Below are 21,117 nucleotides of genomic sequence, written 5' to 3'. Positions count from 1 at the left end.
CATGCCAAACGGATTTCCTCCCCCTTGCTTTTACTCAGCACGGATGCGGAAAAAGCATTCGACAGGGTTAACTGGTCATATTTAAAACACGTCCTGTCGAATTTTGGCCTACCTGACTCGTTCGTTCAAGCGACCTTTTCGATGTATGAACACGCAACTGCCTCAGTCCTAGTCAATGGTACCTTATCCTCTCCATTTTCGATCAGAAATGGGACACGTCAGGGTTGTCCCCTATCACCCCTCCTATTTATTTTGGCTCTTGAGCCACTACTTGCAACCATAAGATTGGACCAGGAGGTAGTGGGTCTATGTTTGGGAGGCAGGGAACAGAAATTAGCTGCCTTCGCAGACGACGTTCTGATGATGACGGTCAATCCGAAGGTTTCCTTACCTTGAATCCAGATCCATCTAAACGCATATAGCATTTTGTCAGACTTCAAAATTAATGCCAGTAAATCGTTAGTCCACTGCTTAGGCATCCCCTGGGCAACCAAACATCAACTGTTGATGGACTCCCCATTCAATTGGTCCTCTCCTAATATCACATATTTAGGGGTCAAGATCAGTCCTGAAATAACCGAACTTTTTTCTCTCAATTACACCCCTTTAAAACAATCACTTTTCGAAGCAATTGATAATCTGGCCCGATCCAACCCAACATTGTCCTGGTTTGGTCGCAAAAACCTTCTCTCCTCCTTAATACTCCCCCGACTTACCTATATGCAGCAAGTCCTCCCCATTCCTGTCCCCAAACACTATTATGTCACAATCATGCAAAAGTTCAGATCTTTCATCTGGAGTGGAAGGAAAGCAAGATTATCATCCGCTCTTCTCACCAAGCCCAGACATGCTGGGGGAATAGGCCTACCAAACCCCGAGCTGTACGGGAAGGCCATCCTTCTCTCACGTGCAATAGCATGGATATGTCCCTCCCCTCCGTCCGTAGTGGTACAGATAGAATTAGATATTTTGAACAGCCCAGCCAGAGCGCTTCTCCTAGGTCATAAGTTGGTTTTCCAGGGTTCTATGTCTCACTACCCAATCCTCAAAGCCACGCTTGAGGCATGGAAGTGGCTTTCCTCTACACATTGCCATATCCCATTCCCTTCTCCCACTCTATCTGTAACTGATGTCCTAAACACGGCCCCTTCTACCCTAAGAGGCGCTACCTCAACAGGACTGTTGACCTCCACAACCTCGGTAACCTCTCTAGCCCTCCCAACTGGAGAGTGGATGGACTTAAAAGCTACAAATGCCTTGCTTAACCCCCACCCGCGAGACTTTCTCTTCGTTGCCTACATTAGAGCTTATTTGAAACAACACATCAAAATAGGGGATCTCCTTCGTCCGCGGGTTTGGCTGGAATCTCTGATATCTCTACACTCAGCACCCAGAAAACTCGTCTCACAGATTTACAGTAAACTGCGGTTACCCCCTATGATAGCTAAGCCATCCTTTGTGACACAATGGGAACTAGATCTGAACATTACAATTCCTCATGAATCCCTGCCTAAACTACTAGATTCTCCCCATAGGGCCTCCCGCTGTGTCAGAATCCAGGAAAATGGCTATAAAATCCTCACCAGATGGTACAACACGCCAGATAAATCATCAAGATATACCATGTCTGCTTCTGACACCTGCTGGAGGTGCCTTGGGGAGAGAGGAACTTTTCTTCATATCTGGTGGACCTGCCCCCTTATCCTTAAATGGTGGGGTGAGGTCTTCTCAGTTGCAAATGAAGTTTGTGGCACCTCAATATTACCTTCTCCTCCAGTTGCCCTCTTGTCTTTTTCCCAAGACAGAGGAGATGCTAAACCCCCATTTGTATTTACGCAGTTGCTGCTGGCAGCCCGCCTCCAGCTCCCGAAACACTGGCTACAACCTGTAGTCCCAACCCTATAACAATTGATCCAAAAAGTTGACCAGATTTATAGGTTTGAGGAACTATCCTCTTGGGAAACACGCACGCACATGATATTCCTCAAAAAATGGTCTCTGTGGTCTAAGTATAGATCCCCCAAATCACAATGTGCCCCATTGAAGACTAAATAGATTGGAACATAAATATGAAACCACTTAGCACTACCATTCAACACGCTAGGCCTTTCGCACGAAAGACATCCCTGCTTCACGCTATAGACCCAAATACCCTGACACTAGTCCTTCCTGCCTTTTCAGTTTTGCATGTGCCTCATTCATTCTATGCCTCTCTTAAGACTGATAATGATTGACTCGTGTGCCAAATCACGAATGGTGCAACACTGTTGTATCTGTCATTTACCTACTCTGTAATTAATACTACATTAACATGGCCTGCGAGCCTATACCTTGGTATTTCTGTTACCTACTGTTATATTTTGAAATTTATAATAAAAATATAAATAAAAAAAAATAAAAAAAATAAACTAATGAAAATCAGACATTGCTTTTCAAATGTGGTTCAACAGAATAACTTAATTTATTAATGAAACTGGCATGGACAAAAAATGATGGTACCCCTTACTTAAAATTTTGTTGCACAAATCACTGCAATCATGCATTTTCTGTAACTCTCAATGATACTTCTGCACATGTCCATATGTATAATGGTCCACTCCTCATAAGAAAACTGCTCCCGCTGTCTCAGGTTTGAAGGGTGCCTTCTCTAGACTGCATGATTCAGCTCCAATGGTCCACTCCTCATAAGAAAACTTCTCCTGCTGTCTCAGGTTTGAAGGGTGCCTTCTCTAGACTGCATGTTTCAGCTCCTTTCACAGATGTTCAATAGAATTTAGATCAGGGCTCATGCAAGGCCTTTACAGAATAGTCCAATGCTTTGCTCTTTTTTATTTGTGGGTGTTTTTAGCTGTGGGTTTTGGGTCAATATCCTGTTGGAGGACCCATTACCTGCAATTGAGACCAAGCTTTCCATGTTATACAGTAGGTAAAATGTTCTTTTCTTTGTATGCCGCATTTTTGTATCTGTGAACACAGAGCAGATGTGACTTTCCATAAAGCTCCAGTTTTGTCTCATCTGTCCAAAAGATATTCTCCTAGAAGCTTTGTGGCTTGTCAATCTACATTTTGGAAAATTCCAGTCTATTTTTTTTATTATTTGCTTTTTACCCTGGTTTCTCCTTGGTCATATTCCACTAAGTCCACTTTAGCTAAGACGGTGACAAATGTCCGACACTGTTGTACCTTGACCTTGGAGTATAATTTCTTTGGAAGTTGTTCTGGATTTTTTGGGTTACCATTCTTATAATCCGTCTCTTCAATTTGTCATCAATTTTCCTTTTGCGGCCACGTCTAGGGAAATTGGCTACAGTCCTGTAGACCTTAAACCTTTTTTTTTTTCTTCAAAATATGGTCAAAATTTATTGCATTACTACCGCTTTCCACAAGACAGGCAGTCCAAATTTTTTTCCAAAACACAATGATTCTTAAAAGAACAATTAGCAAGCAGATCATGTATTTAATTCTCTTAGTGTGTATAATACTAGAAAGCCTGGTCCTTTCTACAGTATTTTGATTATACTGGTTATATCTTTAAAATGTTTGGCGTAGTAAGTGAACTGGGGCGCTGGAGAGTTGAGGTAGGACAGGAGGAAGGAGGAGGGGAATACTTGTATTGTTTAACCCTTTCATGACCAGGCCTAAAAAAGTCCTGAATGTTAGGCAATTTTTTGTGATTTTGTGCATATTTTTATTCTGAAAAGCATAAATATAGTAACAGATACAAAAGTTGGTCGACATGACCTATCAAAGACATATCCCATCAGGAGGGGATGGTCCTCTCCAGTAACACCTAATAAAAGGCATATACAATAAGAGTTGAGATCACCAAATCAGAGTGAGTGTATTAACCAAGAAGAAGGGGGTGGGGAAATAGGTGGTTGGGGGGGAGGGGGAAGGGTAGGGGATAATGGGGGGGAGAGAGGAAGGAAAGTGGGGTCCTGTCTTAGTTGTCACATATAAGAACCTATGAGAGTACGGTGCTCCAGAATAGGAGGCGATTATGTCTGCGAAGAGTTGGAGGTGGCTAATCCTAGACCTCTATATTTCTTCCAGGGGTCCCATGAGGCCGCAATTTTTTTGATGTGTGAAGTTCCCAGTGGGCCAATTGCTCAAAATTGTATAGTTGATCTCCTCTGTTTTGCCAGTGTGAAATCGAAGGGGCCTCAGTGTCACGGATGATGTTGCAGATAGCTGGAACTTATGAATAAACGTCCGACTGGCTTGATCCCAAACTAAGGAGCATATAGGTGAGCCCTATAAAACCCTAAGAGCTCTCCCTGACTGCTATGCCAATGCAAGGGTCTCAATGGTAGACAATTGCATGCCCACGTACCTAGACTGTGTGACACCTGAAAACCCTATAATAGTGAGGGGACACGACCACCGGCTCCCTGCACTTAATACGGACGGAGTCAGGGTCACCTAGAATCAAGCCAGCAAGGAAACACAATACATGAAAAGACTTATCTGAGTAAACAGCAGCAGCAGCCTCCAGCAGTGAACACTTCATCCAGGAAGTAGTATAAACCGCAAAGTGAGGCAGTATGGGAGGGAATATAAAAGGGAGACAATTAGTCTAAATAGGTGACACCTGGGAGAAGGAAAGGAGATGACAACGTGAAACCAAAACAAAGAACATCATGCAAGAGGTAAAGAAGGATGTCTGCCAGACCTTCTCACAGAACTGGCGGTGACCCTCAGCTTGTTTCCAAAAACTGGCCACTAAGAATTGGGCCACTCCCAGTAGAATTTGGATTAAATGTTTGGCAGTAGTGGAAATTTGCACTTCTGTCATAAGGCCTAGTAGGCAAATCCGAGGGGATACTGGGAGGTAGATGTTGCATATTAGAGATAGCTGCACGCACACCGACGTCCAAAATTCTTTGATCTTGGGACACTGCCACCAAATGTGGTACATGGGATCACTGTCTTGGAAAAGGGCATTAATTTTAACAGGCGTATAATGCCATCTTGTTACAACATTTATAATAATTTTCCTGTAGTTTTACACATCTGGAAATTTTTGGTGATAAAGACAGCAGTTGTGTATTTTCACTATCGGAAAATTTCACACCAAGATCTCGCTCCCATTTAGATATACACCCTGTACAGAATTATTAGGCAAATGAGTATTTTGACCACATCATCCTCTTTATGCATGTTGTCTTACTCCAAGCTGTATAGGCTCGAAAGCCTACTACCAATTAAGCATATTAGGTGATGTGCATCTCTGTAATGAGAAGGGGTGTGGTCTAATGACATCAACACCCTATATCAGGTGTGCATAATTATTAGGCAACTTCCTTTCCTTTGGCAAAATGGGTCAAAAGAAGGACTTGACAGGCTCAGAAAAGTCAAAAATAGTGAGATATCTTGCAGAAGGATGCAGCACTCTTAAAATTGCAAAGCTTCTGAAGCGTGATCATCGAACAATCAAGCGTTTCATTCAAAATAGTCAACAGGGTCGCAAGAAGCGTGTGGAAAAACCAAGGCGCAAAATAACTGCCCATGAACTGAGAAAAGTCAAGCGTGCAGCTGCCAAGATGCCACTTGCCACCAGTTTGGCCATATTTCAGAGCTGCAACATCACTGGAGTGCACAAAAGCACAAGGTGTGCAATACTCAGAGACATGGCCAAGGTAAGAAAGGCTGAAAGACGACCACCACTGAACAAGACACACAAGCTGAAACGTCAAGACTGGGCCAAGAAATATCTCAAGACTGATTTTTCTAAGGTTTTATGGACTGATGAAATGAGAGTGAGTCTTGATGGGCCAGATGGATGGGCCCGTGGCTGGATTGGTAAAGGGCAGAGAGCTCCAGTCCGACTCAGACGCCAGCAATGGAGGTGGAGTACTGGTTTGGGCTAGTATCATCAAAGATGAGCTTGTGGGGCCTTTTCGGGTTGAGGATGGAGTCAAGCTCAACTCCCAGTCCTACTGCCAGTTTCTGGAAGACACCTTCTTTAAGCAGTGGTACAGGAAGAAGTCTGCATCCTTCAAGAAAAACATGATGTTCATGCAGGACAATGCTCCATCACACGCGTCCAAGTACTCCACAGCGTGGCTGGCAAGAAAGGGTATAAAAGAAGAAAATCTAATGACATGGCCTCCTTGTTCACCTGATCTGATCCCCATTGAGAACCTGTGTTCCATCATCAAATGTGAGATTTACAATGAGGGAAAACAGTACACCTCTCTGAACAGTGTCTGGGAGGCTGTGGTTGCTGCTGCACGCAATGTTGATGGTGAACAGATCAAAACACTGACAGAATCCATGGATGGCAGGCTTTTGAGTGTCCTTGCAAAGAAAGGTGGCTATATTGGTCACTGATTTGTTTTTGTTTTGTTTTTGAATGTCAGAAATGTATATTTGTGAATGTTGAGATGTTATATTGGTTTCATTGGTAAAAATAAATAATTGAAATGGGTATATATTTGTTTTTTGTTAAGTTGCCTAATAATTATGCACAGTAATAGTCACCTGCACACACAGATATCCCCCTAAAATAGCTAAAACTAAAAACAAACTAAAAACTACTTCCAAAAATATTCAGCTTTGATATTAATGCGTTTTTTGGGTTCATTGAGAACATGGTTGTTGTTCAATAATAAAATTAATCCTCAAAAATACAACTTGCCTAATAATTCTGCACTCCCTGTAAGTCAATACTCAGTCAGATTGCTCTTAGGCAATAGTAAAGAATAAAGAGTCAATATCTTTTTAATTGGTTCTTTCTGTTGTATAGCTAGTTTCTCAAACAAGGAGTGTTCAGTGAGAGTTACTAAGGTTGAGGTAGTAAATAAGGTGCTGCATATGAAAGAGATAAAGGCCCCCCAACTGAAGGCGGGCAGTGAGCTCGGTAGTGGTGGGTAAGGACCCCTGAGGACATAGATCTAACAATGGGAGTCGTATATTAAGAGCATCAATAGGGAGGGTATCCCTAAAAGCCTGTGGGGAGTCTAGGAGGGCGTTGGCAACCTGTGTAAGAATTAAAGGGTCAGATGTCAGTGTTTTCCTCAGTTCACATTCATGCCAGTAACGTAGGGTATTTTTGGTGATTAAATTGTATATGTTGCTATTTACGAGTGAGGTAGGCTTTTACTAACTAGTGCAGACCTAATGGGTATGGGGCTCATAGCATTTTCGGCCTGGATATGAAGTCTCTCGTTTGAAGTCCGCAGCCAATCTAGGCATCTAGTCCCTTGTATCGCTTTGTAGTATGTTTTAAAATCCAGAAAGCCCACCCCTCCTCCCAGCACATGTTGCACCAAGAACTTATGAGCGAGTCTGGGTCTGAGTTCCTTTCATAGAAAGGAAGAGATAATTATTCTTAGTTTTTGAAAGAATATCTTGGGGACGGGTATAGGTAGTACTTGCATAGTGTACAGTATTTTAGGAAGGACAACAGTTTTTTGCAGGGCTCTCCGCCGAAACCAGGAGACATATGGTATATCCCATGAGTGTAAACTGGTCTGAATCTGTTTGGGGAGATTTTGGTAGTTAGCCTTATATAATGCAGATACTTCGGGGGTTATATTAACACCCAGGAATTTTATAGAGTGAGATGTCCACAGAAATGGGGTTGAATGTTGAAGCATAAGGGTCGTTGGGTTGGGCAAGGAAACATTTAACCACTTCCCATCTGGGCCATTTGCCCCCTTCCTGACCAGGCCTAATTTTATGTGGTAATAACTTTGGAACGCCTTTATTTATCCAAGTCATTCAGAGATTGTTTTCTCGTGACACATTGTACTTCATGATAGTCATAAATTTGAGTCAAAATATTTCACCTTTATTTATAAAAAAAATCCCAAATTTACCCAACAATTTGAAAAATTCGCAATTTTCTCAATTTCAATTTCTCTGCTTTTAAAACAGAAAGTGATACCTCATAAAATATTTATTACGTAACATTCCCCATATGTATACTTTATGTTGGCATCATTTTGGAAATGTCATTTTATTTTTTTAGGACGTTAGAAGGCTTACAAGTTTAGAAGCAATTCTTCAAATTTTTAAGAAAATTGCCAAAACCCACTTTTTAAGGACCAGTTCAGGTCTGAAGTCACTTTGTGGGGCCTACATAGTGGATACCCCCATAAATGACCCCATTGTAGAAACTACACCCCTCAAGGTATTCAAAACCGATTTTACAAACTTTGTTAACCCTTTATGCGTTCCACAAGAATTAAAGGAAAATGGAGATCAAATTTTAAAATTTCACTTTTTTGGCAGATTTTCCATTTTAATCCAATTTTTTCTTTAACACATTTATGGTTAACAGCCAAACAAAACTCAATATTTATTACCCAGATTCTGCGGTTTACAGAAACACCCCACATGTGGTCATAAACTGCTGTATGGGCACACGGCAGGGCGCAGAAGAAAAGGAACTCCACATGGTTTTTAGATGCCATGTCCCATTTGAAGCCCCCTGATGCACCCTTACAGTAGAAACTCCCAAGAAGTGACCCCATTTTGGAAACTAGGGGATAAGATGCCAGTTTTATTAGTACTATTTTTGGGTACATAGGATTTTTTGATCATTCATTATAACACTTTATGGGGCAAGGTGACCAAAAAATTGGCTGTTTTAGCAAAGTTTCTATTTATTTATTTTTACAGCGTTCATCTGAGGGGTTCAGTCAAGTGACATTTTTATAGAGCAGATTGTTACGGACGTGGCGATACCTAATATGTATACTTTTTCTCATTTATTAAAGTTTTACAAAATAATAGCATTTTTGAAACAAAAACATTATGTTTTAATGTGTCCATGTTCTGAGAGCTATAGTTTTTTTATTTTTTGAGAGATTTTCTTATGTAGGGGCTCATTTTTTGCGGGATGAGGTGACGGTTTTATTGGTACCATTTTGTGGGACATACGCATTTTTGATCACTTGGTGTTGCACCTTTTGTGATGCAAGGTGACAAAAATTGCTTGTTTTGACACAGTTTTTTTTTTTTTTTTTAGCTCATGTGATATTTTTATAGAGCTGGTTTTTACGGACGCGGCAATACCTAATATGTTTACTTTTTTTATTTGTTTCACTTTAACACAATAATAGCATTTTTGAAACCAAAAAAATGATGTTTTAGTGTCTCCATGTTCTAAGAGCTATAGTTTTTTTTATCTTTTGAGAGATTTTCTTATGTAGGGGCTCATTTTTTGCGGGATGAGGTGACGGTTTTATTTGTACCATTTTGAGGGACATACGCGTTTTTGATCACTTGGTGTTGCACCTTTTGTGATGCAAGGTGACAAAAATTGCTTGTTTTGACACAGTTTTTTTTTTTTTTTTTTTACGGTGTTCACCCGAGGGGTTAGGTCATGTGATATTTTTATAGAGCTAGTTTTTACGGACGCGGCAATACCAAATATGTCTATTTTATTTAATTTTTTCTATTTAAAAAAAAAAAAAATTATTCCTTACTTTTTTTTTTACATGTGAAACTTTTTTTTTTTTTTTTTCAACCCTTTATTTTTTATTTTTTTTTATTTTACACTTTTCGTCCCCCATAAGGTCATACAAGATCTCTGGGGGACATTTACTTCACTTTTTCTTTTTTTTTTCACTGTTGATTTCTCCTGTAACTGGGGCTGACATAGTAGCCCCAGTTACAGAAGAAATGCACCCCTAGAGAGGCTGTACAGCAGCAATCCAGCGCTGTACAGCCTCAGTGCAGGGCTGATCGAGGTCTCTGAGAGACCTCACACAGCTCCTGCACGCTCCGGTCCCGGCGGTCACATGACCGCCGGGCCGGAACAGGAAGCGCATAGCGCTTCCTGCTCTGCATACACAGCGCTCGGTGAGCGCTGTGTCTGCAGCGATCCTGAAGGCAGGGACACCTGGGCCCTGTCCCTGCCTCCTCTCTGGGTTGCCCAGCTGTCACTGACAGCGGGCAACCCGATCAGCAGCTGCACGATTAGCGTGCAGCTGCGATTTCTGAAAGGACGTTTTAAAACGTGCTTTCAGAAATAGAGGTCCACCCATAGTACGTTTATATCCTATGGGCGGACGGAAAGTGGTTAAGACCTGGGACTTACAAAAATTTATTTTGTAGTTAGACAAAAATCTAAAATAGTCTAATATAGATGTTACTGCAGGGAATGCTTCTGATGTGTTTGTAAGAAATAAGAGAACATCATCCGAGATTTGCAGCCAATTGGTGTTGGGTATTTCCCAAGGTGAGCCCCTTTATCCTCTCATCCTGTCGGATAGCTTGTAAAGCTGACTCCAATGTTAAAACAAATAGGATAGGGGACAACGGGCATCCCTGCCTGGTTCCATTACTGATGCCGAAGGGGGGGGAGTGTACCATTAACCCAGACCTGAGCCGTGGGGGACATAATTGCTGTGATAAAGCGTGATGGAATCCAAAAACAGAGAAGCCAGTCCACCCGGTCAAAAGCCTTCTCCACATCTGTACTGAGTAGAACCAGGGGCGTAGATGATTTTTTCACATATTGTAGTACATGAAGGAGGTGAGATGTATTCATCTTACCCTCCCTTCCCGGGATAAACCCTACCTGTTCAGGGGATATTAAAGATGGAAGAAATGGTTTCAGTCTATTGGCAAGGAGTTTAGCAAATAGTTTTAAATCATTGTTCAATAATGAAATGGGCCCATAACTCGCACATTGTGTAGGGTCTTTCTGTTTTTTTGGTATTATAGTTATATGTGCTGATAACATTTGCGTTGGGAGAGGTGAGCCTTCCAGAGCCGCGTTACACACTTCCAGGAAACGAGGTAGGAGGAAGTCTCCGAAGGACTTGTAATAAGGAATCGGCAGTCCATCAGAACCAGGTGATTTGTTCACTGGGGATTCCTTCAGGGCCACCTCCAGCTTGGTTCAAGTGCAGCTTGTTTGTCTGTGATAGAGGGCAGTGAGAGAGAGAAGAGCTAGGCATCGATTACATCTCTGCGTGAATCCGAGTCCGCCTGTGTGGCTTGGGCCCTAAGGTTATATACCGTAAGTCACTTTAATCATTGCTAAACTGCTGGGCTATATGTTCAGTAGTATTTAGTAGTTGTGCAGTAGGAGTTTTAATTGCTGAAATGTAAGAGCTGGCCTTCCACTTCTTAATTTGCACCATCAAGAGTTTGGAGGCCTTAATCCCATGCGCATAATATTTAAACTGGGTGGAGAGGAATAGTTTGGCAGTTTTAACATTAAGGAGGTTTTTAAATTCTGTACGTGCCTGGGTAATTTCCTGAGCATGTCAGGAGATAACTGATGCTTATGGGACCTCTCTAAGTGTGTAATATTGTTGTCTGAGTTTGTTAACGTGGGCTCCTAGGGCTATGAAATGACCCCTTATAACTGGCTTATAGGCCTCCCAAAGCAGGCCTCTAGAGTTCTCTGGAGAGTCATTTAATCTGAAATAGTCATGCAGAGCTGCCTCTATTTGTTTCACATGTGTTTCCGCACTCAGAAGTGTGCAGTTCAATTGCCACCTATAGGCTGCTTTGGGGAGGCCCTGTAAGTTGCCAGGAAAACCGGTACATGATCAAATAGGATAATATTTCCAGTCTCTGAGTTTTGACATAGATGCAGTTGATGGGATGGGACAAATAGGTAATCTAGCCGGTGATACGACTGATGAAGACAGGAAAAGAAAGAGTAGTCTTTATCTCCAGGGTGCATCATTCGCCAGACATCCACCAGAGTAAGAGTCCATCAAGGATGCCTGCAACTTATCTAGAGCCATTCTGGAAATGGATGTAGAGAAGCTAGAAGAATCCAGGGCTGGGTCCATTGCTATGTTCAAGTCACCTCTTAGAATAATACACCCCTCTGCAAAGTCTCTAAATTGAAGCAATATCTTATGCAGCCATTCAATCTGGAGGACATTTGGGACATACAGTGGATATTAAAAGTCTACACACCCCTGTTAAAATGTCTGGTTTCTGTGCTGTAAAAAAAATGAGACAAAGATAAATCATTTCAGAACTTTTACCACCTTTAATGTGACCTATAAACTGTACCACTCAATTGAAAAACAAACTGAAATCTTTTAGGTGGAGGGAAGAAAACAAAAAAAAAAAAAAATAATGTGGTTGCATAAGTGTGCACACCCTCTTATAACTAGGCATGTAGCTGTGTTCAGACTTAAGCAATCACATTCAAAATCATGTTAAATAGGAGTCAGCATACACCTGCCATCATTTAAAGTGCCTCTGATTAACCCCAAATAAAGTTCAGCTGATCTAGTTGGTCTTTCCAGAAATTTTCTTAGTCTCATCCTACAGCAAAAGCCATGGCCCACAGGGAGCTTCCAAAGCATCAGAGGGGTCTCATTCTTAAAAGGTATCAGTCAGGAGAAGGGTACAAAAGAATTTCCAAGGCATTAGATATACAGTGAAGACAGTAATTATCAAGTGGAGAAAATATGGCACAACAGTGACATTACCAAGAACTGGACGTCCCTCCAAAATTTATGAAAAGAAAAGAAGAAAACTGGTTTGGGAGGCTATCAAGAGGCCTACAGCAACATTAAAGTAGCTGCAGGAATATCTGGCAAGTACTGGCTGTGTGGTACATGTGACAACAATCTCCCATATTCTTCATATGTCTGGGCTATGTGGAGTGAAGCATGGTGGTGGCAGCATCATGCTTTGGGGCTGTTTTTCTTCAGCTGGAACTGGGGCCTTATTTAAGCTAGAGAGAATTCTAAACAGTTCCAAATACCAGTCAATATTGGCCCAAAACTATCAGGCTTTTGCTAGAAAGCTGAACATTAAGAGGAACTTCATCTTTCAGCATGACAACGACCCAAAGCATACATCCAAATCAACAATGGAATGGCTTCATCAGAAGAAGATTAAAGTTTTGGAATGGCCCAGCCAGAGCCCAGACCTGAATCAGATCGAAAATCTGTGGGGTGATCTGAAGAGGGCTGTGCAAGAAGATGCCCTTGCAATCTGACAGATTTGGAGTGTTTTTGCAAAGAAGAGTGGGCAAATCTTTCCAAGTCAAAATGTGTCATGCTGATAGACTCATACCCAAAAAGACTGAGTGCTGTAATAAAATCAAAAGGTGCTTCAACAAAGTATTAGTTTAAGGGTGTGCAAAATTTTTCTTCCCTTTACCTAAAAGATTTCAGTTTGTTTTTCAATTAAGTTGTACAGTTTATAGGTCACATTATAGGGGGAAAAAGTTCTGAAATGATTTATCTTTGTCTCATTTTTTTACATCACAGAAACCTGACATTTTAACAGGGGTGTGTAGACTTTTTATATCCACTGTATATGTTTCCCAAGGTAATATTTGGGAGCCTATCTCTCCCTTGAGAAAGCTATATCTCCCATTGGCGTCAATTTGGGACGAACGCAGGGAAAAGGGGAGTGTCTTTTGTATGGCTATACTAACCCCCTTGGAAGCATAGCAGGAGGATATACTATGAAACCACTGATTATACTTCAAGTGTGATAGACTAGGAACATGCTTGTGTCTAAAGTGCATTTCCTGTAACAAAGCTATTCCTACCTGTAACAAAGCTATTTAGGAATTGGCCTATTTGGCTCCTCTTTACCGGTGCGTTCAGTCATTTCACATTGAAAGTACAGACTTTAGTCATGGCCATACATAAACCACAAAAAAGTGAAAAAATTTGGATAAAATATCTAGATAATCAGTGGAGACTTCAAAGCAAGGGACCCTATTTTCTTCATAACATAGGATACTTTCCTAATTAAGCTGACAGGGGGAAAAATGGGGGAAAAGGGTAGACAGACAGGTGGACAGGAAAAGAAAACAGTAAAACAATAGAACAGTAGAACATTTATTTTGTCAGTAAGAGAAGACTCTTAAATAGTATAAGTGAAATTAGACCGTTAAGGTAGAAATATAACAGTGCTATGGACCCAGTCGGTTGGTCGTGAGGGGAGGAACTTTTCATCCACACGGCCTATAGCCGCCTGCAAAGATAAAGGGGTTGTAAGACCTCCATATGGGCAGTTCAATGTAAGTGGGCTGGTGTAGGTCTCAGGTGTCATCTGGTAGACCCTCCTGTGCTGGATGTAGTCTCCTCGGGGTCATCTTGCGACCTGTGGCTTTCAGGTGCTGTTGTTTGGCGGATGTCACCGATGTCTAGGAGGTGACCACTGAAGTCAAGGAGGCTATATTTTGGGCAAAGTTCCAATCTCTAGGGCCTCACATACCCTCTGCAGATCGGCTAAGGCACGAACTACCAGCTTACGGCCAGGTGAGTTGATCAACAAGCCAAATGGGTACAGCCAACGGTATGTAATTTTCTTTCTCCTAAGCATGTCCAGAAATGGTCTCAGGTGATTCTTTTTGCAGAGCGTCATAGAGGATACTGATATACAGTGACAGTGGAGCCTTCATTCATAATGGGGTCTGCGGACCGAGATGCTGCCAGGACTTTGTCTTTTGTCTGCTTGTGAACGAGTCTGCAGATGATATCCCTCGGGGCTTCGTGGTGTTTTGGTAATGGGCGAAGCGCTCAATTAGCTCGGTCCATCTCTAGATTGCCCGACTCTTGGCCCAGCAAGTCAGTAAAGATGGAGGTAAGGGCAGGAGTCAGCATATCTGAGGTCACAGATTCAGGCAGACCCTTTGACTTTAAATTGTTCCTGCGACCACAATTTTCCTGGTCTTCTATCAAGGAATACAGGTGGTTCACATGGGCCTGACAGTTATCTAAATTGTGAGCTACTTCAGTGTTGAAGTCTATAATGGATGCTTGGGCCGTTTCTAAAGTATCCCACCTGGAGTGCATGTGCTTTAGGTCTTGCTTAATGTCTTTAAGTTCACGTACCAGAGATTCCAGTGACTGGGCCAGCAGGTCTTTAAGGAAGGATTTAGAGATCTTCTGGTCCTCTCCTGCTGCCGAGGGATCCTCTACTTCACTCCCGCCATCAGCCTCCGCGTCCTCAGCTTCAGTCACATGCGCGCTTCTCTGCTTAGCCGGCGCCATCTTGCAAGCTTTATGTGCCATGGCTGCTGGCATCCTTTTCATAAAACCCTCAATTTCCTTTTGATTGGAGCCCAGTTTCAGGGACCTGGACCTGTCTCTGGAAGGCGTGCCTATGTTTAGGTGGTCAGAAAGCTAATAAATGACCCGTTGAGGGCAGGCCAGCAGCAGAGCTCAGGGAGCAGCGTGCATGCGGCTCGGCTGCGAAACTCCGCCCCCGACCTTAAACTTCTTAATAATATGTCCAGCTGTAATAACAGGAACATGAAGCTGTTTGGAGATGGCCTTATAGACTTTAATTTTAACATGTCTGTCTCTAATTTTCTTTCTAATCTCCTGAGACAACTCTCTCCTTAGCTTTCTTTGGTCCATGTTCAGTGTGGTACACACCATGATACTAAACAGTGACTACTTTTAACCCTTTAAATAGGCAGATGGACTGATTACAAGTTTGAAGACTCCAGTAATGCTAATTAATGAACAAACCTTAGCTTAACATGTCTCTATGGTCAAATTATTTTCAGTCTTTTCTAGGGGGTATCATAATTTTTGTCCAGGCCAATTTCATTAGTTTATAAAAATTATTCTGTTAAACCACAATTCAAAAGCAATGCCTGATTTTCATTAGCTGATTTTCAGTACATTTGTATTATTACTTTTATCAGTTTCAAGTTATTTCAGTGATCATTGTGGGTTTTTATTTCTTTAACAAAAGGTTACCAACAATTTTGCCCAACTGTATATGTATGAGTGCCTTTTGACGGCATACTGCCTGGTCAGATGTGTTGTGAACTTTGACTTTATCATGTTTTGCAACATATACTGTATGACAGATATACCTAGAGATACATCAAAGAGTTGTGGCTAAACAACAGGTCATGGATCCACTAATCTTATTAACAAGGACATAAATGAGGTGGTGTAATTGTGTAAAATGTAGTGTGTGTCATTTTCAAAAAATGTGGTGTGATTTCCATGAAAGTAACACTTTGGCATTTTTTTTTTAAGATCTACATGCAGAATAAGCTGTTTCTTTGAAGAAAAATGTGTCAGCCTAAAGTGCTTGGTCAATATACTGCTCTTCAGTGATAGCAGGTTCATTTTAATAAATGAAGAGAGATAAGTGGTACCATTCAAGTTGCAGGGACTCTATATGCATTCATATGTATGAAGCCGTAGGTTCTCATTTTTAATGGTATATGGCAGGAATTCCACCAAACTATCTACAGTTTAGTATTCAACATATGACAAAAGTTTTGGGAAGTTTGAGGATGGGAAAGCAGAACTAATTTCTTAAATCTAATACAAATTGCAATATGCAATGCTATAAATATATTTCTACTTATTTTATTTTCTGCATTCCGTGATTTACTGCAGGGTACTATACAAAACTGCAATATTTTATGATTGAGTTAGATGTACTTTCCTCTTAACTTAGAAAATCCCAATATGCTATTTTGCCAAGTTGTATTATAAAATTGAAAGGAAAAGTATTTTTCATTTAAATCCTTGGCCATTCTAGTTTACAAGTTCACATTGGGTGGTCTCACACATTAATTGACAGCCTTCCATGTGTGACTGTGTATATAGAGACAGCTGTCATTTACTTAGTAGGTCTTCTCACTGAAATCATAATATAGACAAGCAGAGTAACAGTCCTTTTACATGGACCAATGTTACAATCAATTATCAAGAATGAACCGTTTATTCCTGATAACTTCCTGCTCGTCAGAGGAGGTGAGAGCTGCATTTACATGAAGCATCTATTTCCTCTGTATGGTGACTATTGATAGCTACAGTAATCACTTGTCCCCATAGAGAATCAATGATTTATGGTACTGGCTAAAAGATTTGATAACCTGATGAATGAGCTTGCTCACCAAGTTAATGCTGACATCTTTACATGGACAGATTATCGGGAAAGATTATTTCTACAAACGCTCATGCCCGATAATTGACACGATGATTAGTCTGTGTAAAAAGACCTTTAGCATGTCTCTAAAGGGCATCTGTCAGAAGACTTGTACTTACGAAACTAGCTGACCTGTTGCATGTGCACTTGGTAGCTGAAAGCATCTGTGTTGGTCCCATGTTCATATGTTCCCTCATGTCTGAGAAAAATTAGGTTTTAATGTATGCAAATGAGCCTCTAGGAGCAAAGAGGATGTTGCCATTACTCCTAGAGGCTCAGCTCTCTCTGCAACAGCCACACATCCTCTCCACTTTGATTGACTTTGAGGTGTGATGATGTTTTCACTGCCTGGACCTCTCAATCAAAGTGGAAAGGGTATGGCAGCTGCAGAGAAAGCATAGCCTCTAGGTGTAACGGCAACGCCCCAGTTGCTCCTAGAGGCTCATTTGCATATATTAAAACATCATTTTTCTCAGCACATATGAACATGGGACCAGTACAGATGCCTTCAGCTGTCAAACACATGTACAACGGGTCAGCCAGTTTCATGGGTACAAATCTGCTGACGAATGCCTTTTGAAGAGATAATCCTAAGGGTTGGTCATTAATATCTGATTAGTAAGAGTCTCACATTACTGACTTGCTGTTCCCTGCAGCCTCTGGTGCTGCAATTAGTACTTTGAATGGAACAGGAAGCTCAGCTACCATTGAAGTGAATTGCTGAGCTGCAATAACCCAGTGTGACCACTACACTTTCCACAGAGCTGTGCTACCTGTTCTATTCACAGCGCTAGTTCAGCACGAACAGCGGATCATGGGGGTTCAGGGTCTCGGACACTCAGTGACTGGATATTAATGAAATATACTGAGGATAGGTCATCAATTTCAAGAGTCAGGAAATAAATCTCGAATCTTAAATAAATCTCAAATCTATATATTCATCTAATCATTTCCTCCTACTCAATAACATGCTGCTGGGAGATCAGATAACTTTAACGTAACAGTTTTCCTTTAACTGCAAAGGTAACCGCTATCTATGAACACTGACCGTACACAATATTTGTGAATTCTGTATATTTAATATCCATTTATAACCTTGCATCTCCTTCCCCCAAGATAATGCAAGCCAGCAGCAAAATGTTGATTCTGAATTAATAGTTAATTTCTTAGTGATAAAGGAGAAGAGCCTCTCTTAAATGAATTCAAATGCAATTTCTGTATTATGTTCAGGGTAAGAGCTTTCTTTATATTTAAATCAGGCAAAATGATACTTTGGCTTTCTAGGTTATGGCTTCTTGTCACATATAGCGCGCGTACATCATGTAGAATGTGTCTAAACGCATTCCCTGCCGCAGAGCAGACTATTGTTTTATTGAGCTCCACACTACTTATCACTGGAATTGAATCTGGGAGCTTTGACTTTAATATTAAAGCATTGATTCAGGTAAAGAGGTTACAGTTACATTAACGTTATGCATTAGTTGCTTAGCTTTGCTAATGTATTCAATAGACCTCCTTTATCTGACTTTATGGCTAGGCCATTAGAGGTAGCAAAATGAAACAAATCGTATCCTTGCCTGACTGCTGACTTTGTATTTGCTGTTGACATTTTGTGGAGAAATGGGAATCATTACGCTTTCCTCTGCTGCCGAGAAGCTGGAGCCAAAACCTACAAAATAACATTATGAGAAACACATGTTATCAATCTTGTGATTAGTTATAACATCAGTGATTAAAGCAAATACCAACTCTCCCTTTTTAGCTATAGAAAAAGGATGCTATTCACTAAGCTGCTATAGTATTGCCAGTTGGCTCATTTGTCACATTCCCGTTAAGCATAGCTTTTTTTTAGTACCACATATTTAATAGCCAAAACACTTAACCTAGGGTGTTGAAAATGTCTGGGTGCCTGCAGAGAGCTGGCAGCCATATTGTCTTCTCCCGCATATCAGTTACGGTATGTCATTCACTACTTTAATAACTATAATAAAAGCAAATAATAAGCAGTGAAAAAAACAAGAATCTGTTTCACTGAATAGCCATTTTCCATTGCTATAAAAAGATGTGGAATGTGAAAGCATTTTCTGCCATTGGAACAATGAAAGCTATAGGTCTACTTTTAATTCTATGGCCCCCTCTAGAGATGAGCGAATTTCTTTAAAGTTCGATTCGGCCGATTCGCCGAATTTCACCAAATAATTTGCTTTGTGACCAATTACTTAGTGACAAAGCGGATTTTTTTGTAAGTAGCAGGTGCAATGACATGGAGCTATGATAGCGCCGCCCCCCATCATTGTACCCCCAGATGCCGCGTTGATACATGATCACGGCATCTGAGTGTAAAATTAACAATAAAAAAATATATATTAAACTTACCGCCTCCATTTGCTGGCCGCCGCCATCTTGCTTGAAGATCTTGGCCAAAATCCTGTGCAGGGGCGAGATTACGTCATCACGCCGGCTTCAAGCAAGATGGAGGCTGGCGGCAAATGGAGGAGGTAAGTTTGAATTTTTTTGTTTTTTATACTATTTCAGGTTAAATCGATTCACTGACACGAAGCACAAGGACTTCGGCTTCTAGGCAAATCAAATTTATCCTGAAATTCGGATCGAATTCCACTTCGATTAGCTCATCTCTAGTCTCATCCTATAAGTGTCTCTACTTCACAGTGCACTTAGAATGTCAAGTAGGGTACTTTTGTGAAGCCTGATGATTGCAGACCTTTCCATCTTCCTAATTCATTAACAGGTACTGCTTATCATTATCTGTCATGGTACAAATACAGTGGGAGCTGCATCACAGTCATTGTCACTCTGTCTTCAAACCTGCAAGTTAAGATTACACTTTACTCCTACCCCCCTCTCCTCTGTTACACTGCAAGAAAGAGACCCTGCAAGTTTGAATCGGGGCCAGTGCTGCTGTGATCACAGGGCTTTATTAGATTGCAAGTTCCCCCTGCAAATACACCAACAGCTTGTAATTCCCTGTCTGGGTAAGACTGTGTTCACATTCACATAACATTTTTGTCCCACATTTAACATATGCACATTATACATTATAAGGATGACCAAATCAATGTGATTATGTCCCAAAAAATTCAGATTCAAAGGAAGCCAATTATTTGTGATTCAGGGTGAGAGAGAGACCAATATGCTACTCTTTTTTTCTCGACAATATATATGCGTTGTCAGGGGGTACTCTTTCTCATTAGTGAGAGTGCCTAATATGTGGAGTATTGTAATCCAGGCAATGCCCCTCTGGGTTTCTGGGAAAGATATTCAAATTAGCTTTCCTAAGTCTACCTGATTCCAAATGATGATAAATATGATAATTTGCATATATTTTTCCCAGAAATCAAGAGGAGCATTGTGTAGCGTACAATAGTCATTAAATATATTAACTGGCCTCCATAATAAAAATAGCACCCACCTAGAGGTCCTCCAAGTCCTTGTATCTAGAAAAGTGGTTTCTATCTTCTTTACTCTGATAAAGGGCCTCTGTCTTGAAAGAGTTAGTTGCAGGTGTGAGGCTGAATTAGCAATTTTCCTAGTTTTGCTATAGAAACATACTAAAAAAGCTAGAAGGCACCCATTCCAAACACTCTTACCTCCTTACTGTTTAAAAGCCACTGTAAAAGATATAGACAGGTACGTATCCAAACTAAATATGATTCACTGCCTGAAAAGGATTCTAAAACAAAATAATACTTTTAATATAGATTCTTCTAAGGCTACTTTCATACTTGCGTTCGGTGCGGATCCGTCTGGTATCTGTACAGACGGATCCTCACCTATAATGCAAACGCTTGCATCCGTTCAGAACGGATCAGTCTGCATAACAGCTTTTTCAGATCTGAGTTTTCACATCGTGAAAACTCAGATCCGACAGTATATTCTAACACAGAGGCATTCCCATTGTGATGGGGACGCTTCAAGTTAGAATATACTAAGAACTGTGTACATAACTGTCCCCCGGCGCATTGCTTATAGCACAGACCTGTCACTTACCAGTAAGAGGAGCGACCGGCCGGCCACAGACAGCGCAGGTAAGTATAATGCTTCTAAAATTTCTTAGTAACCATGGCAGCCAGGACTGCAGTAGCGTCCTGGCTGCCATGGTAACCGATCGGAGCCCCAGCGATTAAACTGGGACTCCGATCGGAACTCTCCGCTGCCACCAATGATGGGGGGGGGGGATTTTAATTAGGGGGGGAGGGGAGGCCGCACTGGCCACCAGTGAATTTTATACAGGAAAAGGAG

General features: G+C 41.2%; 1 protein-coding gene across 5 annotated transcripts in view; it reads right to left on the bottom strand.

The window, feature by feature from the left end:
* SVEP1 (sushi, von Willebrand factor type A, EGF and pentraxin domain containing 1) overlaps positions 1-21,117 on the bottom strand; it is a 459,579-nt gene that overhangs the window by 217,585 nt on the left and 220,877 nt on the right. For all 5 annotated transcript variants that reach the window (XM_040417268.1, XM_040417271.1, XM_040417270.1 and 2 more), the window contains one exon: positions 18,435-18,526. In XM_040417268.1, the coding sequence (XP_040273202.1) occupies positions 18,435-18,526 (92 nt within the window). The remainder of the gene's footprint in view (positions 1-18,434; positions 18,527-21,117) is intronic.

Source organism: Bufo bufo, chromosome 2, assembly GCF_905171765.1.
Source record: "Bufo bufo chromosome 2, aBufBuf1.1, whole genome shotgun sequence".
NCBI lineage: Eukaryota > Metazoa > Chordata > Amphibia > Anura > Bufonidae > Bufo > Bufo bufo.
The sequence above is the reverse complement of the archived record's forward strand: the minus strand, read 5'-3'. Positions and strand labels throughout refer to the sequence as shown.